General features: G+C 38.2%; 2 protein-coding genes across 4 annotated transcripts; both read right to left on the bottom strand.

The window, feature by feature from the left end:
- Positions 1 to 294: 294 nt before the first annotated feature.
- Positions 295 to 13,751, bottom strand: LOC132857677 (aldehyde dehydrogenase family 3 member A2-like). Of its 3 annotated transcripts, XM_060887649.1 has the most exons (11): positions 13,144 to 13,751; positions 11,322 to 11,553; positions 10,966 to 11,051; positions 8,502 to 8,710; positions 7,308 to 7,425; positions 7,078 to 7,219; positions 6,785 to 6,951; positions 6,567 to 6,666; positions 4,318 to 4,580; positions 1,789 to 1,852; positions 295 to 1,689 (listed from the first exon to the last, which is right to left on the bottom strand). In XM_060887649.1, the coding sequence occupies exons 1-10, from the start codon at positions 13,297 to 13,299 to the stop codon at positions 1,838 to 1,840; spliced, it is 1,488 nt and encodes a 495-aa protein (XP_060743632.1). In that variant the 5' UTR covers positions 13,300 to 13,751; the 3' UTR covers positions 295 to 1,689; positions 1,789 to 1,837. The 3 variants fall into 3 exon arrangements, with proteins under 3 accessions (XP_060743632.1, XP_060743631.1, XP_060743633.1); XM_060887648.1 differs by having other exon boundaries at positions 295 to 1,852; XM_060887650.1 differs by lacking the exons at positions 11,322 to 11,553; positions 13,144 to 13,751 and having other exon boundaries at positions 295 to 1,852; positions 10,952 to 11,051.
- A 684-nt stretch (positions 13,752 to 14,435) lies between these two features.
- On the bottom strand, positions 14,436 to 27,384 carry aldh3a2a (aldehyde dehydrogenase 3 family, member A2a). The gene is made up of 11 exons (XM_060887651.1): positions 27,297 to 27,384; positions 23,126 to 23,287; positions 22,818 to 23,049; positions 22,527 to 22,609; positions 21,061 to 21,269; positions 19,856 to 19,973; positions 18,284 to 18,425; positions 18,016 to 18,182; positions 17,829 to 17,928; positions 17,492 to 17,730; positions 14,436 to 14,624 (listed from the first exon to the last, which is right to left on the bottom strand). The coding sequence occupies exons 2-11, from the start codon at positions 23,285 to 23,287 to the stop codon at positions 14,610 to 14,612; spliced, it is 1,467 nt and encodes a 488-aa protein (XP_060743634.1). The 5' UTR covers positions 27,297 to 27,384; the 3' UTR covers positions 14,436 to 14,609.
- Between the last annotated feature and the right edge of the window lie 421 nt (positions 27,385 to 27,805).

The following is a 27,805-nucleotide window of genomic DNA, read 5'->3' as shown; positions in this document are numbered from 1 at the left end:
TTATCACCAATCTAGTTTGACTGTTTGACTGATATTCAGTGTATATTCATAACTCAAAAACAAGCAAGGTCAACTTGGACCTAATTTTCTCAGTGAAGAATTCAGAAAGAAAAATTTCCAGTGAATATTCTTGTACAAAATCCGATAATGCTACGTGTATGTGTGTGTGTGTGTGTGTGTGTGTGTGTGTGTGTGTGTGTGTGTGTGATTCAACTCTGTCTGCCTTTTCCTCTCTCTTCATATTTTTGCTAATGATAAAGGCTATAGTAAAGTGAGACTCAGGGAAATGACCAGTCCTATTTTCTCAGTTTATTTTTTTATCTGTCAGCAAGATACAATTCATATCTCCGATACAACGTCATCTCATTTTTTCTTTTTTTGTTTCAGAGTACAGATTTAAATGATCCACTCTGTCAAACTATATCTGTGTCCTGCCTCAAAAAGCTGCTGTACTCAAGAAATAAATCGCAATGCGCATTAAATAAATGAGCTTGGTGACCATAATTGAGAAAACAGCAGTCTTGATGTTCACAGAATCAGTAGAAACAAGCAGACAAAGAAAAAGAAAACTGATGATGGAAAAAAAATAAAAATAAAAATAATTTAAAAAAAGGGCATGAGTTCGAATCCCAGGTCCACCAAGCTGCCACTGCTGGGCCCCTGAGCAAGGCCCTTAACCCTTAATTGCTAAGTTGTATGAATTGAAATAAAAATTGTAAGTCACTCTGGATAAGGGTGTCTGCTATATGTAAATGTAATGTAAATGTTGTATTCCCTTAGAACTGTAAAGCCACATTAAGGATTATAATCTAAAGTAAACAAACACTTCAGCTCTGAGCCTGTGCTGGAATGCATAAACTCACTAGAGTACAGAGTGGTAAATCAGTAGGGGGGGCACCTTGCCTCAGGGGTCCACTAGATGCTGTGAGTCATAGCAGAATTGCAATCTGATGAAATACAGAATCACTGCACATGAATCACATATGGAAAAGACAGGACGTCCACGAGCACACGAGTATAATCTATTTCTATTCCCAGCATGTGGTATAGCAAATGTGGAATGTAAACCTAGATGATATTTGAGAAGAACAATGTGTGCTGAATTTGAAATATTCCGACTCAAGGGGATTAGAGTCAGTCAAAGAGTCAGACTTTCACGATTTAAATGGAGACCAAAATATAAAAGATTTATCAGTTCTAATGAAATTCATAGCACTTTAAAGAAAAACATTAGTTTTGATAATGAAGGCTCTATATCAAAAGGGTTCGGTGTGCACTTTCATTATATTGTGAATATTATTTGACATTTGATGAGTTTTTTTTAATGAACAAATTAATTACAAACGATAACAACAGTGTTACTTCCAAACTTCTGAAATAAATTGAGACAATTACTAAAAAGAGATGAGTTCATGTTATAATATAGTGACATGACGCCACCTGGTGGCATTTTATGGAGTTCAATGATGCCAAATCCTTCCTGAGAGTCTCAGAGTCTGGCTTGAGCATCAAAGCAAGAAGCAGAAAAGAACAAGCTCTTTGTTGCTGGTGTCACCGAACAGTGAAAACAGCTTATCCGAAACCATCAGCAATTCAAATTCCCTGTCCAATGCTCAGGAAATCTAGGTAATGCTGACAAGTCTGTTTTGCCAGTGTTTGTCCTACTGGCATTTCAGCTTCTGAATGAATCTGTAATAAGGGGTTTAAGAACAAGCAAACAAAACATGTAAACACTGCCAGGAAGAGTAGTTCAAAATATAAAATGAAATGCACTACAGTTTGACAGACTTTGCTTCAATTCTGCAGCATGTCTTGAGGTGTAGATCTTTAGGCATCTTCAAATCACGATTCCCTGTGGAACAAAATGAAACACTCAATATAAATCATATTAACGCCTTCAAATTATTTTGTCCCACCTCCCCAACCCTTTCATTCTTTTTCATATTTGTCCTGATGAAATTTTTTCTGTCTCAAAACACAACCCAAAACAAGCTTTCCGATTCCTCCTGCTGAGTCGTCACCACAGGATATTGTTCTGCCTACATGATGGTGATATTTGTGTATTTTGGTTGTCACAAACAGTGCTTTGCCTTCAGGCCAAAAGTCTCATTTTGTGTTCTTTTTTTCAGGTTTTGTCAGATGGCTTCGAGCAAACTCGAGGTACGACTGTATCTTAGCACTTCTCAGGAGTGCTAGTGAAGTGATAAAGAGGTTGTTGACGTCTAGAAAACTCTGTAAAGCTTGCTGTAACTCAGTCTGCGTCAAACTTTTGTTCGATCGAACTTTGATTCGTTTGTCCCATCAAGGTCTTGGTTGTCCCTAGGGCAAAGATGAATCATAAGGGGTGATTGAGCATTTGCAGTCGCTGCTCCTTAGCTCTGGAATTCATTGCCATTGTCAGTGAGGCTCTGTTTTCAAATCTAGTCTCAAAACATTTTTATTCCTTGTCATTTAACTCAGTCTAGAAGTGTGTGTTGTCTTTTTCCTTTTGTTGTTGTTTCGCTTTTTTATCTCTGGATGTATTTTGGACTTTTGGTCCACTTGAAATTTGAACCTGGCTCCTTATTTACTTTTCTACTGCTTGACAGTCCTGTTGTGTCCTGTGTAGATTTTTGTCTGTTATTTTTTGTAAGATTCACAATTTCTTCATTTAAAATAATATCCAGGGCAGATACTTGTCTTCGTAACAGCAACCGTGGCTAAATCAGCAGTTTTATTCGTGTCCTCAAAAAAAAGTGAGGACACACTTTTATTTGAATTGAGCACTGTTTTACCTTAACAATGCATTTGTTCATTAATCAATCCCTTATCTACGGAAGCGTATTGCATTCACTTGAGGAAAAAAAAATCTACTCTGTTTTTCTGAATTAACGAGTTAATTATCTCAGAATTATGAGATATTTTTCATGAATAAAAAGTTTTTTGCTCTGTTTTTCTGAATTAACGACTTAATTCAACTGATCCTGGAGAAACACAGCAACGTCAAGCAGATCAGAATGTTCTTTTCGTCTGAACAGGCGCAAAGTCTTGAGGTGTCTGCGCAAAGTTGACGCACTAATAACAATACCATTTATATTACTTAAAGACAGCAGTATCTCCTAATGTAATCCCAATGGATTAAACTTGAAAGGCGGGACATGTTTACTTCCATGCAATCCACCTAAAATAGCGCTCCTGGCAGGATTTTGAGGGATCTCATTAATTCAGAAAAACAGAACAATTAAATTTTTTTTTTAATGAAAAATGATCTCATAATTCTGAGATAATTAACTCATTAATTCATAAAAACAGAGTGAAAAAATGTTTTTCAAAAAAAATTATCTCATAATTTTGAGATAATTAACTCGTTAATTCAGAAAAAACAGAGTAGATTTTTTTCCTCAAGTGAATGCAATACGCTTCCGTACTTATCAGCTCCAACACATCAAAACATTTTACATTAGGGTTCGATCACTTTTTTCAAGCAGCAGAATGAAAACTAATAATTGGAGGGTAAATACTTTTTGACAGCATTGTACACTAATAATCGTGATCTTTAAGCTGTACGTTTATTTTAAAGATTAATACAGGCGTTGAATAGATTTCTGTGATTTTTGTTCTTCAGTCCTCAGTGTAGATGTTAAAGAGCAAAGAAATTGTGAGATTTTATTTTCAGCTTAATAAAACCACAGCTGAAGCAGTGACTATGCTAGAGCACTTCCAAAGCAGAAAAAAAGAACGTCAGGACAAATCACACATCAAGACAATAATGATCATGGTTTTGTTCAAAGAGAATTTGTTCCCTAGACTGTTAATAAGTGATTTTAATGTGAAGTGCTTAGGTACCAACAGAAAAAGCATTTTGGGTGAACCTGAAGTCAAATTCCATTAATGTCAAAAAAAAAACATGATCCTAACTGTCTTTGACCGGACAGTTTTTATTAGGTTTGGCAATACAAAAGGATGCAGTGGTACTAAAAAGCTTGCTCTAAGTGTACTTGTCACTGCTACAGCAACAGTTTTAAGGAAAAAAAACCCCATCAGATATGAAAATTGAAGAACTAACAAATTCACACATATTCCCAGTATGATGCCACTTAATAGACTGACTCACTATACAGTAAGCATATAGTGTCTAGCGAGTGTTGAGTGTGTGCCACATTCTGGGCGTACAGAGGTGCAATAACATCTTATAAGACAGACTAATATAATATAATGAGATTAAAAGAGATTTTTGCATGGATGACATGTGAATGCATGATGCCACATGTTGGTTCATTTTATTTTCATTATGATTAAATTAAGTGTCCTATGTATATGGGGAACATGGCAGCTAACCTTGAGCAGGACGACCAGTAAGGCAATAAGCAGACCCAAGGCCAGCATGGTGGAGATGACAGCCCAGGTGCGGGTGAGTTGTGTACAGCTGCATAAGCGTTTCAGCATGAAGAACCGAGCTCTGCGCAGACGGGACGCAGTTTGTGGAGGATAGCGTGCTTTGTTCAGACTCTCCATACCTAAAGACTTGATGAGGCAAGCACGTTTGTGACTAAACTGGTCAAAGGTGTGCTTGCCGTGGTATCTGCCCATCCCACTGTTTCCTAAGAAAGAGAGAGAGAGAGAGAGAGAGAGAGATGCACAGACTTGAAAAATGTAAAGAAAATGGCTAAAAAGCTACAAAATTAATAAGCAAGGATGTAATAAATAAATCTAATTCTAATTTCGGCTTTTCCCGTTAGGGGTAACCACAGCAAATCTTCTGTTTCCACCTAACTCTGTCCTCGGCATCCTCTACTCTCACACCTCATTTAACGCACCCATATATCTCCTATTTGGCCTTCGTCTTGACCTCTTACCTGGCAGCTCCATCTCCAACATCCTTTTACCAAACCACCTCAATCTAGCCTCTCTGACCTTGTCTCCAAAACAGCCAACCTGAGCTGTCCCTCTGATGTGCTCGTTCCTAATCCTGTCCATCCTCGTCACTCCTAAAGAAAACCTCAACATCCTCATCTCTGATAGCTCCATCTCTGCCTCGTGTGTTTTTCTCACTGCTACAGTCTCTAACCCATACAGCATAGCTGTTCTTACTACTGTCTTGTAAACCTTTTCTTTGATTCTTGCTGACAAACTTGTCACACAACACTCCTGACACTTTTCTCCACCCACACCAACCCCCTGCACCACCTTCTTGGCTTCAGCCCCCTTTTACCTCACACTTCTACTTCCCTCCCTCTCGTTCATACACATATATTCTGTCTTATAAAAGATGCAATAAATAAATAAATGATTCAAATAAACGATGGATGGATGATGCTTTTCCAGCCTCTACGTGATTGTGTTGCTTTTGCTGGCTTCTTGAAAAATGTCTATGTATTTGTGAAGCGTGCAGAAAAAGACAAACCTAGCACTAGAAACATTTTCTCACCATTAAAGTACACATTAGACAAATAACCAGGCTTTGCATATTGCTTCTCTTAACAAAAACAGCTTAGCTTGGTAAATTAAAGAAAAGATAGGGCTTAACATTATATATATTTAGAGTTACATTTACAGCATTTAGCAGACACCCTTATCCAGAGTGACTTAACAACTGAGCAACTGAGGGTTAAGGGCCTTGTTCAGGGGCCCAGCAGTGGCAGCTTGGTGGACCTGGGGTTCGAACCCATGACCTTCTGATCAGTAGCCCAACACCTTAACCACTGAGCTACCACATCTCTACATATATATATAAATATATATATATTTAAACAGGAAATTCATTATTTAAAACAGGAAATTCAAAATCATTGGTTATTTGACAATCCTCCAGTAAATTATTACATGCTATTTCATCACTATATGTTTAAGCACAAACAGCAAATTTTCATAGCCTGAGTGTTTCCTTATCAAAATAGACAGCTGTCGAGTTGAATAACTTTCAAAATCTACCATTTTATAATACTAGGCTTGCATACAGCCTGTGCAGATGGAACAGTACTAAGCATTTCTTTCTTTTTATCTTTGTGTTTTCTTTCTTTGTTATATCAGATATTTAAACACAAGAATAGAAAAGTTCACATTTTGGTTCCGCTCGAAGCAAACAGATGATTTGTTTATTCTTTTTCTGGGCTATAATTACAAAAACAAATGCTACATTCACACAGAGAGCATTTATTTTCCAGAAAACATGAGTGACAGCAAATATAGGTGATTAGATATGGGTCTAACTTCATGCAAATGTGACTTGGTGAAGCAAATATCTATGGGAGCGAAGACAGTAAAGCTTCTCCTTCATCTAGTATGATATAATGCACACATAAGCTGTACATTTTCTTTTCAGCACAAGAAAACATTATTACTATTATTATTATTACATTATTACTTTCCTAACCGGAGTAGGAAAGCTTTCTGGCTTCATATTACCAAATAATTGCTTAAACATAGCTTAAAAATTAAACACAGTTGCAAAGATGAGATGCAATTTTGTGTTTTTATTGATTGTTTCTAGGAGCATGATTAGTCCAATACACTCGCTACTCAAACCCGAGCACGAGGATATGTTTATATGCAAATAACAAGCTTGTGTTTTTAACAGGCTAACCTACCTACTCCACCAAAGGGTAACGAGCTGATTGTGTAGTGGATCATTACGTCATTAACCACCACTCCTCCGCTAGTCGTCTCAGTCAGCATTCGCTTGATCACCTTCACAAAAAGACAAAAAAGAAATGAAACTCCTTGAAATTAAGCTAAAGCAGTTTCTACTAGACATACAGTACTGTGTATTACATAATATTATCAGCTGCTCAGAATATAAAAATACCTTCTTATCGGAAGAGAAGACATAAAGAGCCAAAGGTTTTTCTCTGTCATTAATGAAGCGAATGGCCTCATTGACATCACTGACAGTGATGATTGGCAGCGCGGGTCCAAAGATCTCTTCCTGCATTATCCTGGCGTGAGGCAAAACATCCTTCAGAACGGTAGGAGCTAGCAGAAACCAGGAAATACACATCCACTAATGCTGTACACAAATCCAACAACGAAACAAACTACTACCCCACCGACGGCACAAACACTTTATATTTTTATTTAAATCACAAGACATATTCATACCAATGTAACACTGTGATTTATCGCTCTCTCCCCCTACAGCCACAGTGCATCCCTCCATCAGAGCCAGCACACGCGCAAAGTGATTCTGGTTGATGATACGGCCGTAATCTGGAGAGCTTTTCGGGTTCTCACCGTAGAACTCCTGAAGTAAGCACGAACGTCAGAGTACAGTACATTCTTTATATTCTAGGAAGAATATGATTTCCTTAAAAAACTTTCAGAGAACAAACCTGTAATGTCTGGCGAATCTCTTCAATCAGTCTGTTCTGGATGCTGGCATTACAGAGGATGTAGTCTGGTGCGATGCAGGTCTGGCCACAGTTAGAAAACTTTCCCCAAGTGATTCGACTGAAGACAAAAACAAAAATGGAAACATAATACTACACCATAGAGCATACATACGGTCTAGAAAAATGTTTGATTCAATGTCTTTTTAAATCTAACTAAGGTAATAGATACAGGTATTCAATAAATGTTTATTATTAGTGAAATTATTTTATTATCATTTTGTTGGAATAATCAAATAGAAAATCTAATCAGATTGTTGAAAATCTAATCTTGCATAATGTTATGCTTTACACTTAACATTAGCGCAATCATTTGTCTACAGGCTACAGTACATTCAAAAGTACCTTTACTTTATTAAATAAAGATCCTAATGCAGAGTCATGTTAGGACTCGGGAACCAGCAGTTAATCAGCTACACAAAGAATTAGGCTTACTGCTAATGATTTGGAGCTTATCCTGGGAACACTGTGGTGAGAATAAACCATGGATCGGATGCCAGGCCATTGCAGGAGACCAGGCACCCACACATTCACATACTCATTCACACTACAGGGGAATTTATCTTAGCCAAGACATCAGCATGTTTTGCCAGGTGGGAGGAAACCCACACAGCACAGGAATTCTGCACAGCAGAGGATTGAACCGGGGGCCCTGAACTGTGAGGTGAACACTTCCCCTGCACCATATAAGAGTATATAATATACTCTGCATATAGATTCACCATTTCTAGCCTCAGAAGCACTGTAGATATACAGCTGATTAAGGACAGTGTTCTGAAATGTCCAGTTTCATTTGAAACTTTATGTTCTGTGTCTACATCTTACTATATCCACTATATACAGGCAAGTTTATTAGACTTTTGAAGTTTAGAGACTACAGTTTATCTTTGTCCATGCACAGTGAGGGATATAGTAATCCCGAAGCTCTTCACCATGCCCAAAGTAAATAGTGGTCCAGCAAACAAACCTGGTTAGTAATGGCATAGTGTGGGATGTACAGTAAAATATAGATGACCACCAGTGAACCCTATAAATTGAACATATATGGCATACTCTCAACATAAATTTAGGTAATAAAGACAGAATGTTGGTGCATTTAAATTATTGTATGAATGCAGTTTGTGAACAATGTTTTACCGGCAAGCGACTGCAAGGTCACAGTTCTGATCAATATAGCAAGGACTTTTCCCCCCCAGTTCCAGAGTGACTGGTGTGAGGTGGCGTGCAGCTGCTTCCATAACCAGTTTGCCCACTGTGCTGCTTCCTGTGTAGAAGATGTGATCGAAACGCTGCTTTAGCAACTCCTGCGTTTCAGGAACTCCTCCAGTCACCACATGGTACATCTCCTAAACGATTCAAACAGCCAGTAGATTATACAACAGTCATGCTTATGTAGATTCATAACTAAGAACTGAGAACAAACATAAAGTTGGACCAGTAAAATGAAGGTAGACTCTAGTTTGGGCTCTGGATAAAATGTCATGTGCTGATGCTGAATTAAGCTAAAAAATCGAAACAAGAGCAGACATTGAGAGATCGCAAAGCATGAAGCACCCAGATCAATAATAATTTCACTTACAGTATGTTCATTCATTCATTCATTCATCTTCTACCGCTTATCCGAACTACCTCGGGTCACGGGGAGCCTGTGCCTATCTCAGGCGTCATCGGGCATCAAGGCAGGATACACCCTGGACGGAGTGCCAACCCATCGCAGGGTACACACACACACTCTTACAGTATGTTGACTTTCAGAAATGAACCATTGTTTTGTAATACATATTTAAACCATTTGTGCTTGATGGTGGTGTGATGCCCCTCTATAGCATGCTTACTTATTCTGAATCATCTTTCACCTGGCAGAAAAACGTGCACAGATTTAACATTTAACATTTTTAGAATTAGCAACATGCAGGAATGACAAATCCAAGCGAATTGGAGTCTATTGTACAACAATTTGTTCTTGTCCACTAATTGAATTGGACTAGCAGACTTCTAAGAGTGCTTATATTTTAGTAAAACTGCATTGAATCCCATTAAAACAGTTAGTAATATTATCGGTGGGAATAACGAACGATGTACGTTTTGTAAACGTAACTTCTGACTTAAACTATGAAAGCTCATCAGCTGAAGGTTAAAGGTTTAGAAGAGACGCCAAGTGCACAAACTGTGTGCACAAATTAAAGGCAGGATCTCCGACTTTTGAAAGCCAATGTTGACATATAAAATCACAAAAACAAACACGCCCCTAACCCAAATGGGTCCCACCCCTGTATTGATAGCTCCGCCCACACATACATACGTAACCCAGGCAACTACTGGAAAGAAATGTGTCTTTATCATAGCTGAAGGGCTTGTGACACACAAGCATAATCATGCAAAGGATGGCAATATTAGTTCTATGAAACAAAGCAAAACCAACGTTACTCACCTATCGAGAAGGAAAAAAGCGCCTCGGCGTCTTAAGTGAAGTTGAATTTCCCGAGTCAATAACTCCTGAACTAAACGCTGTTACTAGCAAAACATGGTTGTAGCTGCCTCTCTACATTACTACTATAGAAAACAGGTGTTATTTGTGTAGTAACAGCGTTTAGCTCAGGAGTTATTGACTCGGGAAACTCCAATCTGTGAATATGTAGCCAACTTCCTGCTCCTTCAGTTCTCTCCAGCGCTGGAAAGCTGATCCTATATTAACACGTCCTACTTCGTGCCTTATCGTAAACCTTTCTTTGTTTACTTTCTTTGTTTTTATCCTCCATGTCAATGTTAAAACCGCTTTCTGCTAATGTCACACATGCGCACTGGACACTCTTCGCCCATATTGACAAGCCCCGCCCCTTTCTGCTCATTGGCTACGCGTTTGTTTTGAATTTTATTTTTGATTTTTTTATTATTCGGCCCGACTGAGTTTTCTGAAGCATTTCTCAAAAATCGGAGACCCTGCCTTTAACAGGAATGAACAAAATAACTGTCACTTAGTTAGCCAGCAAGCTGATGGCATATAACATGAGTGTGGATTATTCAGGATTCAGGCCTCTTTTTCTAAGCTGAATCACAGCAGTGCCGATGTTCAGACTAAGTCAACACTTGCTCATACTGTATAACTGTACAGCTAGCTAGCATTGCTGATTTGGGCTTACGCTTGAAGGGAAAATAAATATGTTAGCCAGACCTGAATAATATATTTTATGTGCAATGTGCAATGAAAAAAGCATTTCAAATCACATATATGCTTGTTAGTCAAACAGAAACAAGCATTTTCCTACTAACATGGCATAATATACAATAAGCAATTATGAAAGAAGAAGAAGAAGTTGAGGATGAAGAGACTCAACTATTCAAATGTTACACTCATTTTTATGTCTCAATTAATGCATTTGACTAGGCAATTACATCACCGTACTCTATTTTATATATATATATATATATATATATATACATATATATATATATATATATATAGAGAGAGAGAGAGAGAGAGAGAGAGAGAGAGAGAGAGAGAGAGAGAGAGAGAGAGAGAGCTTTGGTGTACGTCGGTGTAGTTAACAGATTTATGATTTGTCCATACTTGCAAAATGAAAACTCACTGGAAGTCACAGACCTGATCCAAATACTGAGGCAGCAGTTCTTTCAGAAGGCTGGCTGAATTTTTACTCAGTTCTGAAGGCTTCACCACAGCAGCATTGCCTTACAAGAGAAGTTTCAGAGTGAACGAACATTTCTGCACGAGTGAATTTTAAAGATTAATGCGGAAAAAGATGACAGTTCTTAGTAATTTGCACTCTTTTAGAGTTAATTAGCCCTTAAATTACATCCCATTTTATTATCATCTGAAAGCATATTATTCAGTGGCTACTGTGAATTGTTCAGTCACCACAATGAGTCTAAGGTACAGATATGTAGCTAACTGCAAAAGGAAGGAATGGATGTATGACAGCTCCTAAGCCCTAGCTGTACCTGCTGCAATTGCTCCAATGAGCGGGCCCAAGGTAAGAGCCCATGGGTAGTTCCAGGCGCCAATGATCAGTACCACACCCAAAGGTTCAGCTTTAATAAACACATCATCCGTCATGGTGACAAGGTTTTTTTGAACCGGCTGAGGTCTTGTCCAGTCACTGAGTTCACGTTCAGCCAGCTTGATTTCATTCTCAAGTCCAATGAGCTCCAAAAGCGGTGTGTTGAACTCACTCTGCAGTCAAAAGGACAGTATATATCGCATTTGTTTCACTGGATACATTTCCTGACAATATACATACAGTGGTGTGAAAAAGTGTTGGCCCCCTTCCTGATTTAGTTTTTTTGCACATTTGTCATACTTGAATGTTTCAGATCATCAAACAAATTTAAATATTAGTCAAAGATAACACAAGTGAACACAACATGCAGTATTTAAATAAAGGGTTTTATTATTAAGGGAAAACAAAATCCAAACCCACATGGCCATGTGTGAAAAGGTGCTTGCCCCCTAAACCTAATAACTGGTTGGACCATCCTTAGCAGCAAGAACTGCAAGCGTTTGTGATGCATAAATAATAGAAATGTAAATTGCATATAATGTGCTGTGCTGATTTACGTTTAAGTCTGTTTAATGTCCATGATATCAAATAATTAGTTTATGTGTACGAGATGTTTGTGACTTTTATGGTTTGTGAGATAATGTTTACATAATTATTAGATAAGTATTATCAAAACTGTTACTATTTCATTTGACAGAAATAATTTCAGATCAGCGAATCATTTATTTGATTTATTTATTAAATAATCCCATTATTTCAATATTACACTCATTATTTAGCACTCTACTGCATACAGTATGATAGGTTTATGGGAAAATATTGTATCGTGTTTAATCAATTTCAATACATTTCCCTTTCACCTTTTTATTTTGTTATATTTTTGGGGTAAGAAACCATACAAATATTTTTAAATACATTAAAATTGGCCTATGCTTGCTCTTTATTAAAAATCTATCCCTCACTCTCATTACAATATGATAGTTACATATTAACTAGTGCTAGGAATTTACACTGAACAATCGTCAAAGCGCATTTCTCTCTACTGAGACTATCTGCTAAAACTGAGTGGTCCTCACTCTCTGCATTATTGGTCCACAATTCAATATGTTCTATCTCAACCTCAATATTATCTATGGGACTATTATCTATTGTCAATACAGACAATGACACCCTCTTCATACACCGGATGTGTTAATGATCACGTTTTCTTGGTCCTGTGAGCGGCATATATCTGACAGCACTTTCCTGCTTCTATCAGAGGAAAATCAGATGCTCTGGTGACTTTTTTGCTCTGAGTCCAGTCCCAAAAAACATCTTCACCCTGTACGCCACACTGAGATCCACTGGTCTATGAGATCTAATCCACGCATTTATAGACTAGCATACAGCCATTCCCAGGTGGCTCAGGGCACAAGACAGGACACGCACACACACACACACACTAGACAATTTAGAGATGCCAATCCAGGTAGGAAACCAATGTAAACTGTAAATTAATAGAGAAAACTGGAGAAGTATCCTTTACTATGTGTCCTTTACCTAAAAAGTTATAATTACACCACACCTAATCAAAATATGTACCTTAAAGATTAAATCTTTTTTTATTTTTTACAGGTAAACTATATAAACATTTCGAGTTAAAGGTACATAATAAGAATTGCAAACGATAAGAGTACCAAAGTGTACTTTTTACTTTTTAAGTGTAAAGCAGTATATCTGTGGTGATAAGAAGAGAAGCACTGATGCACTGTAGCAGCTCTTACCCTGTGCAGGTCGTGTGTAAGAGCAGCACTGATCTCCGCCTGTTTCTCTCTGATGAGCCGCAGTAAAGCTCGGAGCTGCTCAACTCTGTACCGCAGGACTTGGGACCTACCAGTGTTAAAGGCTTTCTTTGCTATATCCACCACTTGTTTCTCCATTTCTTCTTCTCCTGGTCAGACTAGAATCTGTGCTTGTAAGTGTTACAGAGCAAATGCACACCACCTTCAGTGTGACTTAGAGAAGTCCAAGCAAGCAGAGAATGGATCAGTATTTATTGTGTGCTGCCCCGAGGGGAGGTGCATCTCACATAAAGCCTTTACTGTAGCTGTTACTGAATAATCGACACATTAATCAGTGTTCAGTGTTACAAACCACACAAACTGCAAATAAACAAAAACACCTTTGTTCTGATAAATAAAAAAGGGTGAGACTGTATCATATCTTGCGTATAACTTGACCGATATTAACCCACGTTACAAAGTGAATCGAGTGAACTAACCTTTACACCTCAAAGTCCAAAGTAACATGTCAGGTGAATGAGATAAATTATTAGATAGCCAAGTATGTAAAACTTATTATTAAAATCTAACAATAAAATACCATCCGTACCTTCCTATAATAAAACTTTCAAGTGTAACATGATACAGGCTATAAAAGGTTTTTGCAAATAAACTGACGTCAAGGTTTTCATTTATTTTTTACGGTTTAATTTATTTTCCCAAAGCATTTTTACTTCCAAAGAAAGAATAATTCTCATCTAAATAAAAAAAATCAGTTTCTTTAAATCTCACTGGGACTCGACTTGTATTTTATTGGAAATAATTGAAAATAATTCCAGTTATATAGAATAATTGGTTATGTTTATGTTATTGGAAATTAAAGGGGATAGTTTAAAATGGTGTTTAAAAATCCTAAAAATAAAGATTCTTTAAAATAAAAAAATAAAAAAAATCTAAAGTTCTAATATTCTCAAGTTTAATATCTTAATGCTAACACTGGGTTTAAAATAACATTGTTATGTGTATCATGTCTACATTGTGGTGAGTTCAAATTGAAAGCCACTCAAATGACCAAATGATAATAAGCTACACATCCTGAAAAAGTGGTATAAATAATATGCCTAGTGCCTACCAAAAATATTCAATTATAAAATACACTTTGTCACAATTCTTTTTTAAAGAGATGCAATGCAGTTAAAATATAATTGAAATGAAATATAGCCTCTTATATTTGCATAGTAGAAGTATTTCATCTTTTCTGTTATATTTGCATTCAGTAAATAATGTCCATAATGCAAAGTGTATGTTTTTATTTTGCTGTAACACATGGTTTCAATTTTCTATCACAATTTACAAAATAAAGTGTTTTATTACAGTTTAGTATTGCTCTTTATTAGTAATGCTACAGTAAAAAGGCGAAGTTTCTGTAGAAGGCTGGACGGGACTGTCGGTGTTCCTTTTCAGGTACCTTATCGCAAGAACCTCTGCAAAGGACACAACACTAAGGTCAGTTCATGCAGTACACAACACCGCATTGAAAGGAAAATAAAAACAATGTACCACCAGCTATAGCTTTTCATAACTGAATACAGAAAGCCTGGTTTGGCTGAGTTTCTCGTCCTACCCCCACTAAGGTAATTACAGCATCTGTGTCTTCTGACCATGTAAGAGAAAACTAGTCAAGCCTAGACAGTAATTTTCCTATTGTTCATTCTCTTTGGTTTGTTTATATAAGGAAGGGGGTTTAGCCAGTTCAGTAAATCTCTTTCAAATGGACAGAGACTCATTGTGGAGAACTTTCCTATGTGGCCAGTCATGCGGTTAAAGCAGCGGTGTCCAATCTTATCCACAAAGGGTCGGTGTGGGTGAAGGTTTTCAGTCCAACCAAGCAGAAGCCACACCAGAGTCTACTAAAAGCCAAGAACAACTGAATAAACAGGAGGAATCAGGTGTGGCTTCTGCTTGGTTGGAATGAAAACCTGCACCCACACCGGCCCTTTGTGGATAAGATTGGACGAAGATAGATAACTGGGTTAAAGATTTCATTGAAAATTTAAAATAGCCCTAAATCTGATGCCAAATTAAAATGCAAGCAATTTATGAATGCAGCCTTTATGATTCATACCTACCCCTTGGTGATTTGACCAGGTATTAGGAACCAAAGGGAACTAAAAATCCATTATAGTAATGCTGTTATACAGACTTCATAATTCATTCATTCATTCATTCATTTTCTACCGCTTATCCGAACTACCTCGGGTCACGGGGAGCCTGTGCCTATCTCAGGCGTCATTGGGCATCAAGGGAGGATACACCCTGGACGGAGTGCCAACCCATCACAGGGCACACACACACTCTCATTCACTCACGCAATCACACACTACGGACAATTTTCCAGAGATGCCGATCAACCTACCATGCATGTCTTTGGACCGGGGGAGGAAACCGGAGTACCCGGAGGCACGGGGAGAACATACAAACTCCACACACACAAGGCAGAGGCGGGAATCGAACCCCCAACCCTGGAGGTGTGAGGCGAACGTGCTAACCACTAAGCCACCGTGCCCCCCGACTTCATAATTGTACAAAGGAAATATATAGCACTAGTCTTATACATAAATCCTAAATTTATCCCCCTTTAACATTACGATCACCGCATGCTACGAAGAAAGTTTAATAAACTTTATTATTATACACGTGTTGTCCAATTTGTTAGGAATACCTGTAGACATGCTCATTTATGTTGTTATGCTATCTAATCGTTCCATCATGTGGCAACATGACGAGGTATCAAATCATGAATATACAGGTCAAGAGCTTCCATAAATGTTCACACCAAAAATCAGCATAGGGGGAAAAAGTGATATCCTGTCCTTAACTGTGTGGTGGATTTTGGTTTAAGGATTTCTGGAACTGTCAATCTCCTGGGACTTTCCACATACAACAGGTCTCTAGAGTTTACACAGAATGGTGTGGAAAAAACACAGTTTGAGCAACAGTTCTGCAAGTATGAACGCACTTTCTTTTTAAAAGAAAGGTCAGAAGACAATAGCCAGATTGGTTGGAGTTGCCAGAATGGATGGCCATTTAAATAAATTGAGGTGGCTTAAATAATAAAAGTGTGGTGAGCAGAAAAGCATCTCAGTGTGCATAAAACAACAACTCTTGAGGTGGCTGGGCTAAAACACCAGAAGACAACATTGGGTTCCAGGAATCAGACCGTGGACAATTGAAGATTAGTCTTTTTCCAGACCTTAACTGTCCAGTTTGGTTGAGTCGGTACTTATGATAGCATCACATCTTTGTTCTTGGCTCACAAAAGTAGAACGTGATTTGGCCTTCTACCTGTTGTAGCTCATCCACCTCAAGGTGTTTCAGCCTAAAGAACCTCCACCCATAGGGTTTTCTTTTGTTTCACCCCATTCTGTGTAATCACCAGGGACTGCTTTTTGAAAATCCCAGGAGATCAACAGTTTTCAACTGAAATACTTATACCAGCCTCACAAAGATCATACTTTTTCTTTAATCCGATGTTTATGTGAACATTAACTAAATCTCTTGACCTCTTGAATTGTAAGCACTGTGCTGCTGCCACATGACTGAAGGACTGGATAACTGCATAAAAGTCCACTATTAAAGTGGACATGATTTCTTTGCCTAGAACAGGGGTCGGCAACCCGCGGCTCCGGAGCCGCAAGTGGCTCTTTCATCCCTCTGCTGCGGCTCCCTGTAGATTTGGAAAATAAATATTTAATTTAAATTTCTTTTATTTTAGTTAGTTAGTTTTTAAAAAAAATGTAATTCTAAATTCTAAGATCATGATGCTCTTGTAACATTAAAATAAACCGTGTTTAATTTTTTTGTCGCTCAAAATATGCGTCATAACTGCCGAAATCCGACACACAGAAGCAGACGCAGTTTTGGTTTGCTGCAGCCGGCAAGTTAAAATTTTGATGTCATGAATACGAAGAGGACTCAATTAGACACTGTACATTTTATTTGCAAGTAACCTTCAATCCAGCGTATTGTTTGTTAAGTTTAGTTCAAACTGTTCAAAATATTTTTGTTTGCTTGCAGAAATAAAATTTCGTTTACTCGGTAGCAGTTCATTGATTTCATAAATGCAACACACTACAGTTTTTTCTATACTTTCCATAAAGGTAAAAAACGATATATGCAGTGTTATCTTCATTTTAGATGTCAAAAGGGTTTTTTGGCTCCCTGTGTTTTTTTTCTGTGGGAAACGGGTCCTAATGGCTCTTTGAGTGTTTAAGGTAGCTGACCCCTGTTCTAGCCCAACTGGGAAGTATGAAGAAGCAAGCAGGGTGAAGGGAAGGAAGGTGAAGCATACCTGTACCACAAAAGCTGCCAGCGCTGTGAGCATAGCAACTTGCACCAGCTGTCGCCAACGTTTGACGTTCACCTGTTTGATGAGGAGAACTCGGGCCCAGCGTAGTTTCTGTGCAGTGTGAGGTGGGTAGCGGATCAGGTTGAGCCTTTCCATGTTCAGATTTTTAATGAGGCAGCTGCGCAAGTGACTCAACTGATCAAACGTGTATTTTCCGTGGTAGCATCCGGTCCCGCTGTTACCTGTTGGGTTTGGGGTTTTTACATAAAAAAGACTTTTGTACTTCTATTAGAAAGAAACCACTTAAAATGTGAACCACTGCATAGTTATGAATGCTTACCAACACCACCAAAAGGCAATTCACTGATTGTATAGTGAACAAGGCAGTCGTTGGCTAACAGCGCTCCACTGGAGGTTTCCAACATCACCTTCTTTATTACCTTGGAAATTAAATGTCACTGGTAAGCCTGAAGGATACAGTATACATGTAACTTCATGACTTATTCAGCACAGTCCAGTTCATTTACCTTCTTACTAGAAGAGAAAACGTATATCGCCAAAGGCTTCTCTCTTTCATTAATGAATTGGATGGCTTCTTTCAGTCCGTTTATAGGGACGATGGGCAATACAGGCCCAAAGATCTCCTCCTGCATCACCTTGGATTCTGCCGTGACATCTTTTAGGACAGTGGGAGCTGAAGAGTAAAAAGTTAAATTTAGTGCTGTGCACATGGCAATGTCTTAATGTTAAATGTAACTAATTTCTCCACAATAATACAGAGGTATATTTTTTCACCAATGTAGCGCTGGGATTCATCATGTCCGCCTCCTATAGCCACTACGCTGCCCTCCATGAGTCCCGTTATTCTCTTGAAATGCCGCTGATTGATGATGCGTCCATAGTCTGTGAAGGTCTTAGGATCGTTTGTGTAAAATTCCTGACAGAGAAATGTTTTATTTAATGTCAGAGGCAGACAAATCTTAAATATATCAGCAAGGCCATCATGCATATAAATGCTCCAGCGTGCTTCACTGGTCACATTTAGCTACATCGAATGATTATATGTGTATTATATATATATTTGTCTTCTAACAAAGTTTTTAATTACAGGGTTTCTGCAGGGTTTAATCAGTCAAATTTAAGACTTTTTAAGACCTTTTTATGACTACTATGATTTGAATTTATGACCTACACGAATTATGATAAATAACTTCAGTCATTAAAAGTCTTTATTGTTGACTTTCATTGAAAGTAACAAGTTTTATTATTTAAAGAGTAATTCTATTATTATAGTATTCAACACCCACAGGACCTCCGCTGCAGGCCTTTTACAGCAACGATATGCTTTTCCGACTTTGCATGCGACTTCAAGGCTTTTATGCCTAAACTAGACAGCTCCAACGTCTTCTTACACAGAGTGCAATAGGCTTGATACCGATTGTTAGCGACAGGCTTGAGCCAGCTACTAAACGCACCGTCTTCGAGCCACAGATCGTTAAAGGTACATTTTCCCATTGTGATAGCCAGGATGATTTCAATTAAACTAAGCAGTGACTCAGTATGATACAGTATGTTCGGAGTTCGCGCGGGTTTCTGTGAAAGTCCTTCCGACAAGTCTGTATGCTGCCGCATGGACCTTGTAGTTCTGGAACGCTGTGATACCAGTGTGATACCACCCAGATTCCTCATACAGAACTACAACAGGCGAAACAAATGAATGCCATTGCCGCCGTGAGCGCATTTTCATTGAAGAACAAATTAATGGACGAGCATATCAATTTAAGACGTGCTAAATGTTTATGACCTTGTATGGAAAATCCGGACGTTTTTATGTCTTTTTATGGCCTTAAATTCTTATTGTTAAATTTATGACTTTTTATGACCCCGCGGAAACCCTGTAATTAGCAACGTATTTTTGTGCTAAACAAAAAAGTCAACATTCTGTCTATCAAATTTATTTTCTTTCAATCGAGGTGACTAACTATAGTAAGCAGAAGCATTACATGACAGTTTTGTACTGCACCTTCTGTATATTTTTACATTTCCGCATGATTTCGAAAAGACTGTTTAGCACTCGTGTATGCTAATTAATCCACCTAGCAAAAACATGACCCCTACCCAGATCACGTTTTGGCCAACATGTGTAATAAAGCATGTGGTCCAATTCAGCACGAATACCATGCTCTAAAGTTTCAACCTACAATTTTTTACTAAATGAAAATGACTTTTTTGCATTAATTTATTTCTTTTACCGTCTCGGGTGCCAAGGTTACTTTTTAGTCCTGAATGTGACGTATTAAACAAGAGTTGTCTTCCAAACCCAACCGAAAGTTCTCTTTATATCCAGTATATTATATAGGTACCAACCTGAATGCATTTTCTAATCTCCTCCACTACTTGGTCTTGGATGCTATGTTCACAAAGGATGTAATCAGGGGCTATGCAGGTCTGACCACAGTTTACATACTTCCCCCATGTGATACGGCTAAGAACACAGAAAAATAACAATGTGAGAAGCACAAAAAATAAAGAGCTGTTAAGAGCATCACTGTTCATTGGGATTTCGCCCTTTATTCTTTAAAACTAAGCCATCACTTCACATCACTGCACGATGCTGCTGAGCCCCAGTAACGTCTATCTCTCCAGCTTGAGTCCATGTTCAGCATTGAAATCCTTTGTCATGTCACACTCCACAGAAGAGGTTAATGGGTCATATGAAAGAAGACACTGTGTGTTATGCTGTCTCTTTCCCCCTAACCTGCTATGTTTATGGCAATTGTTGCTCTACACATCTGAAGTGCCCTGACCCCCAATAACTGTTAAGTACTGTATGATTTGGCCCAGGCAGTGAGGTAAGCTAAACGCTAATGGCTATTTAAGAACGTGGGGATGTAGTAGCCTAGTGGCTAAGATGTTGGACTACCAACCGGAAGGTTGTGAGCTCAAATCCCAGGACCCCAAGTTGCCACTGCTGGGCCCCTGAGCAAGGCCATTAACCTTCAAATGCTCAGGTGTATAAATGAGACATAAAATGTAAATGACACTACAATTCAAGGGCGTCTGCCAAATGTCGTAAATGTAAATGTAAGAAGGAATGACTGTTTCAGTGGAAATTACAGCATCGAATAACGCTGTACGTTTCAAGACACTTGGAATCAACATCCGATAAGTCGATTTTACACCAGTGTACTGCAAGAAAAGGTGCCCATTTCTGTACAGATGAGCTAACAGACACCTGTGATTGGCTAGGGGGAGGCAGAAAACGCTGCTCACTTCACTACAGGGCAAAATCTTTTTTTAATTTTATTAGTTTTTATGTTTGTTTATTTTATATGTTGTTCGCTCAGAGCCAAGTATAATTAGTCTTTCTTATATAATAATCTACATTTACTTAACATAAAGAAACACAACCTTTTTTTTTCCAATCAGGAATGACTAGCAATCACACACCGATAGTCTAACAATAAACGCCTTTGTGTATTTACTTATCTCACATATGACAGACCTTGACCTGAAAGCTTAACGACACCCATTTTTCCATGACTCCTCTAGAACTGATACGCGAAGCTCACCGACAGGCAATTCGGAGGTCACAGCCTTTATCAATATAGCAAGGACTTTTCCCCCCCAGTTCCAGAGTGACTGGTGTGAGGTGGCGTGCAGCTGCTTCCATAACCAATTTGCCCACTGTGCTGCTTCCTGTGTAGAAGATATGATCGAAACGCTGCTTTAGCAACTCCTGCGTTTCAGGAACTCCTCCAGTCACCACATGGTACATCTCCTAAAAGAGTAATGCATGTTTTAGTTGAAACCATGGAAGAAAATGATGGGAATCTATTTCACTTTATGTTATTCTTATATGCCTACAGCATGGCCTTGAAAGCATGATATTATGTCTCGCTGTGTATTTATATATAATAATCAGTCCACTTGACAGTACAAAAGGCTGATTTCTTTATTTACAATTAGAAACTAGATTTGTAAAGTTCGTCATGACAAACTTTGATGTTGGCTTTGATGAGGCAAGTATTTGCAAAGGCCGGTGCTTTTTGGAGGCGAGTGGACATAAGGGACAGTGTTACTTTTGGAGGCAAGTGGACAGAAAGATAGGGTGCCAAAACATTTGGAGGCAAGTGGAGACGAGCATGTGATGTCATCCGAATACTCCTGAGGAAGTTCCCCTCATTGTTCTGAGTGTTTTGATATGTCACATGTCCATGTTGTAAAAAGTTTTTTGAGTTTGCATATATTGGGGGCGGGGCTGCAGCACGACCGGAAGGCCAGTCGGTACACCAATTTAAATCTTTGTTCAGAGTATCACCCTAAAGGAGCTGGCCGAGTTTGGTCTAGATAGTTCGAAAGCTTGCTAAATTATAAACCTCCAAAGTTTATAATGGGAGTCTATGGGAAAAAAGGCCAATTTGAGACCCTGTACCGGAAGTACCGGTACTCGGATCGCTTAGAAAAGTAATAGCAACAAACTTCAGACCAGGGTCTATAACATATCCGAATTTGGTGCATGTGGCTCGAAAGCCCTAGGCCGCATTAAATTTTATAAATTTTTGTCTAAGCTGAAATACGAAAACAGAATGTTGGCTTCTACAAAGCAACATAATAAACAGAAGATTTCAGTATTTTGAAATGTTTAGTCTGTATTATATCTAGGTGCCTTTTTAAACGCAAGCAAATATGTTATATCGACCATCTTTACTGCCTTGTAAAATTCATGCCTAATCACTTCTAATGAAGCATGTGTTTAGACAACACTCTGGAAAATTTGGATCATAACTTTCTGAACAAACATGTGGAGTCTGTGCCGGCTTTGTCAAACCAGATACTAAGAAACTCTGAAATTCATGTAAATTGTTCAAAGATTCTACTTTTCCCTCAAGTTGTTCCCAATAATATATTCTGAACTGAAAATCACTGTATTCAAAAAAAGCGTTTCATTTCATTAGTGCTCTCAGACCCTCATGATAGACTGAATGTAGTAATATTGTTAACATGTAGATAGTAATAAAGCTGTGTACGGTTTTACCGGGTCCAGGTACATGTGCAGGAGCTCCATGACCTTGGCAGTGTGAACGCTGACCTCTGACGGCTTCACGACTGCTGCATTACCTACAGAAAAGATGATGCAGAAAGCAACATGAGAGGAGATAAATGTAATGTAACGTAATGTAACGTAAGGTGAAATATACTGCTGTGTATTTCAATTGTATTTTTATATTCAGTCCACTTGACAGCAGAATATCTAGTTGGTGAATATGAATAAGAATGACATGAGCTTTTCTAAAATAGTAGCATTCTAAGTGTCTAACTGCTTTACCAGCAGCAATGGCCCCTACAAGCGGCTGTAGCGTCACAGCTATCGGATAATTCCAAGCTCCGATAATAAGCACCACGCCGAGAGGTTCTGGACGGATGTAAACCTCATCGGAAATAGTGAGAAGATTTTTAGCCACAGGACGGGGGGCTGCCCACTCTGCCAGTTTGCTCATAGCCAGACTGATCTCTCCTTCAAGGCCGAGGATCTCATATAGCAATGTTCCATTCTTGCTCTACACAAAGAAAAGAGCCCGTATAACAAAAAATAAAACATCCAGCAGCATAAAAGTTTTGTGAATTACAATTCACCTTGCACAGGTCCTTCTTGAGAGCTTCAGTGATGTCATTTTGCTTTTCTGTAATAAAACGCTGTAGGTTTTTCAGCTGCTGTATTCTGTAATCCAGCGGTTTAGATCTCCCAGTTTGAAAAGCCTTTCTGGCCTGCTGAACCACCAGCTGCTCTCGAGACATCTGTCAAAGACAAGATTCATAGTAGGGCTGTAGCTATCGAATATTTTAGTAATCGAGTATTCTACCGAAAATTTCATCGATTAATCGGATAAAATGTATTTTTGCTTAATTAAAGAGCAATATTAAATATACAAGAGAAAATAAGATGGGTCTCTTAAAATGAACAACTAATTGGTTTCCTTTTTTTTTTTTAGAAGAATGAACTTTTATTTTTTAAATGCATAGTATGCAATGCATGCAACAATATTTTCTATCAAAAATAAACATTTAGATATTACCCATTGTTTTTCTGTCTGTACTTATACTGTGAACAAAGACAAAGTTGACTGAGAAGAATTAAGTACATTTAAGTGCCATACATTCTGGGCTTTAAATGAACCCTTTTCTGAGATGCAAAAACAAAAAAAATAAATGACTTTCAAATTACTTTTTTAAAGTATCAAAACTAAGGCATACATTAAAATAAATAAATAAACAAACAAACAAACAAACAAATAAATAAATAAAAATAATACAAAAATACTGCCTTTAAGTCATGCAACTTAACTTTCAGAACTAAAAGATTCAAAACCTACAGCTCAGGCATAATACTGTATAACCCTTTACTGTCTTCTTGAAACGCTTTGTGGTATTTAAGAGGTCAAAAACACATGGACAGGAACTTGGACCTACTGTAGAGTCCATGCATGGTTTCACACCGAGTGCTTTAAGCATATATATTAATCAGAATATAAAAGTCTGTCTCTCTCAACGTGCGTGTGCTTTAAAAGTCTTTAAAGGAGCATGTGATTGTAATGAAGAAAGGTAAACATATCAACATGCTGCAGCATGGACGACGTGCTGTTGTGATGTGCCAGCTCGATCTTGCCATGGACACACGCCACGGCGTTTTCTTTACTTTTCAATTTGAAATGATCCCAAACCTTTCATTTTTTGTCGTTTTCTCCTGTTTGTTTCTTCTCTTTGCTGATTGCCATTGTTATCGCGCCCTTACACATTGCAGCCCGTGCCCTCAAATCAAAAGACAGCTAACTCCTCACGTCTCCTTCCACTTTGACGTAAGCGCGTTGTCACACACACACACACACACACTCACACACACACACACACACACATACTCACACACACAAAATAATTGCACAAGAACGTGACGTGAGCTATAAAATAAATTAAAAGAGGCTTCGAAGCAAATTCCTTTAATTTCTCACAAATTCCTCACCTTTAATCCATCACCTCACAAAATGGTCATAAAATACACCAAGTACTCTTCTCTGCCCTATCATAAATTCAAGAGCAAGATAAGCTTCATCATATTTCTTTTCTGGTCGATTTTGTCTCCTGGTGCTTTTTTTTTTTTTGTGATGCATAAAAAAAATCCATTAAAATACATTGGTGTTGTTATGCCCACTAAGTTTGTTTATATTGTTCCGTTGTAATTATCATCCGCATTAAACTGATATTTTCTCACTATGGTTTCACTTTTTCCTCCCGGAGCCCTAAATTATGCTGTTTACATTTACATGCATCATTGACCCATTTGTTTGCTTGTGGTTGCTTTAAGTGTATGATCTTCATTTTCAATAAGGAACAGCATCAATGAAGAAAAACAACCCTGTCATTCACCTGTCATGCCTTTACACCACACCAAGGGAACCTGCCCCACATTTTGAGAACTGCGGCAGTAAGTTTAGATACACAATTGCTAGTTATTTGAGTTAAGAGATCAGGTTCACTCGACCTATATTTGACCGAGTCACGTTAATGTGAGCCACGTTAATGTCCCTAATAACTAATCACCGTTTCTCAAAAAAAAAAAAAATCAATCCCAATTCTTCCTAATAACCCATCGCTTATTTCTGTTTGTCTTCTTCATTTTAAAATCTCATCTGATTCCTTAATGTCTGCTCACTGCCATGTACATTTTTTGTGGTGCCGTGACCCGACACTCCTTTTCTCCATGAGAAATACCTTATAATCTGTACTTTTTCCATTCTGATTACACTTCCTTCATTTGATACGCAAATGTTTAATACTCGGGGGACACGGTGGCTTAGTGGTTAGCACGTTCGCCTCACACCTCCAGGGTTGGGGATTCGATTCCCGCCTCCACCTTGTGTGTGTGGAGTTTGCATGTTCTCCCCGTGCCTCCGGGTACTCCGGTTTCCTCCCCCGGTCCAAAGACACGCATGCAGGGTTCCCACTCTTTTTCAGAGATCATTTTCCAGGACTTTTCCAGGACATTTCAAATTTAGCAAAAAAAAGACAAGGCTCACAGATTCACGGCCTAAAGTAATATGTTCTTCTCTCCAGAAGTCTTAAAAACAGCGTACACTTTATGGCTATTACTTAACTATACTTTTAAAGACAATTTGTCATGTGAATGAAATGTCAACATTTATAAAATAAAAAGACCGCACATATTAATACCCTTTCCTTTCTCAGGCCAATGCCGTCATGCATGCTTTAGTTTGCTGTGCATTCCACTTGCACATGATATTCAGATTAACAAGGTTAATATAACCTGTTTACCCGTCACCATTTGCTGAAAACATTCGAGCACTTAAACCATTCCTAGCACCTGAAACCGCCAACACAAGACAGCGTCATCCATCACAGCGAGATTAACCAGCATAACAAAAAACACGTCAAAACTCAGCGTCCCTGAACAGAGCGCTTTCTGTTACTAACGTTAATTGTTTTGACCAGTTGTATACTGTTCTTTAAATGATCAAGAACATTTAAAAATAATAATTTTCCAGGACAACAAGATTTTTTCCAGGACAATTTATGTTTTCTCTCATTTTCCATGTGTTTTCCAGGACTGGAACATTTGTCATTAATTTTCCAGGATTTCCAGGTTTTCCAGGACGCGTGGGAACCCTGGCATGGTAGGTTGATTGGCATCTCTGGAAAATTGTCCAAAGTGTGTGATTGCTTGTGTGAATGAGAGTGTGTGTGTGCCCTGTGATGGGTTGGCACTCCGTCCAGGGTGTATCCTGCCTTGATGCCCGATGACGCCTGAGATAGGCACAGGCTCCCCGTGACCCCGTGGTAGAAAATGAATGAATGAATGAATGTTTAATACTCAGTGAATATCCAAATAGCCAGTGACGTCATCTGGCACCCAGTTGTGGGAAAAACTAGTGAATGTATTAAGCCCTATTCAGACGGGATTAGTTTTACGTGGGGGTAAAGTAATTATTACCAGAGGTTCTCTGTGATTTTAGTCCCGTCCGAATGTGCCATCTCGGTAATCATTACGGACAATGTCAGTAAAGATTACGGCGACTTTTACCTTCTGTAAAAAGGTCCGGAAAAATTTCCTCAGGTAATATTGATCCCGTCCGAATAGACCTGCTGTAAATATGTACGGTAAAATTCCGTCATTTCCTGTTTAAAAGTAGTTTTTGTCGCGTTTTGCAAGCATGGACGCGCCATGTTGTCTGTTTGCGCACGTGATAACGGGTAGCAACGTCATACGCACATGACGACAAGGAGGTTACTGTGGTGCGTAAAAAGCTCCCACTTCTGCTAGTTTTACTGAGATGTCTTGTCCCGTGCGAATTGGCCAATTTATATTACAGACGTCCTGAGGTAAAATTGCATTACTCCACGTCCCCACGTAAAACTAATCCCGTCCGAATAGGGCTTTAAGACAGACCTGAGCAGCACTTAAATAACTACAAATAAACAACATAGATCTCAATTGGTATCTATCACAGTTGGTAGCACAATTGGTAGCTGGTGTACATACAGCAAGCTACAATGATGTTTTTTTTGTTTTGTTTTTTTATTAAACATTAATATACTAATAAACAAATGTTATTCTTCTTTCAGTCTTCACACCCTGGCTAACTAGCTAGCTAGCTAACAAACAATAATAACACAAAGCTAGTGCTGTTGGATTAGGCTTATAGTTTGGTGGCCAGATAGTGATCTTTAAAATCCTGTACAAGGACTATAACAATATATGTGTATATATATAAAAATAGAGTTTATCTATTTTTACCTTATTGTACTCTGTAGCTTATCACTGAGTGACCTGATGATTCTTCAGTGTTGAAGCGATGTGTTCACCACTGGTTAAAGGATTTGGTCGTATTTTCCAAAGCGCCATCTGCTGGTCAGGAAAATATCGTATTACTGATATTACTGATAGATCTACAAAGTCGTGTTGAAAAAACTGAAACAAAACACGTGTTTCTTGTTTATTTTACATCATACAAGCTTTTTACAAGCTACAAAGTCTTCAACTAAATATCTTTAAATGTCTGCAAATACTTTTAGAAATCTTCTGACAATTTGTGTAATTATTTTGTCACAAAGCAAATAATCACATTTTTGAGGCTATAGTAAAACACTGGTCAGGGACACAAACCAATGTATATATGTGTTTTATGGTTCAGTTAACACAGTTATTATATATTACATGTCTGTATTCATGTTTATTTATATATGTTTGCTCTAGACAGACAGACAGACAGACAGACAGGCAGCCATATAGATAGACATATAGAT

This window comes from Tachysurus vachellii, chromosome 15, assembly GCF_030014155.1.
Source record: "Tachysurus vachellii isolate PV-2020 chromosome 15, HZAU_Pvac_v1, whole genome shotgun sequence".
In the NCBI taxonomy this organism is placed as follows: domain Eukaryota; kingdom Metazoa; phylum Chordata; class Actinopteri; order Siluriformes; family Bagridae; genus Tachysurus; species Tachysurus vachellii.
This window is presented reverse-complemented; position numbering and strand designations above follow the sequence as displayed.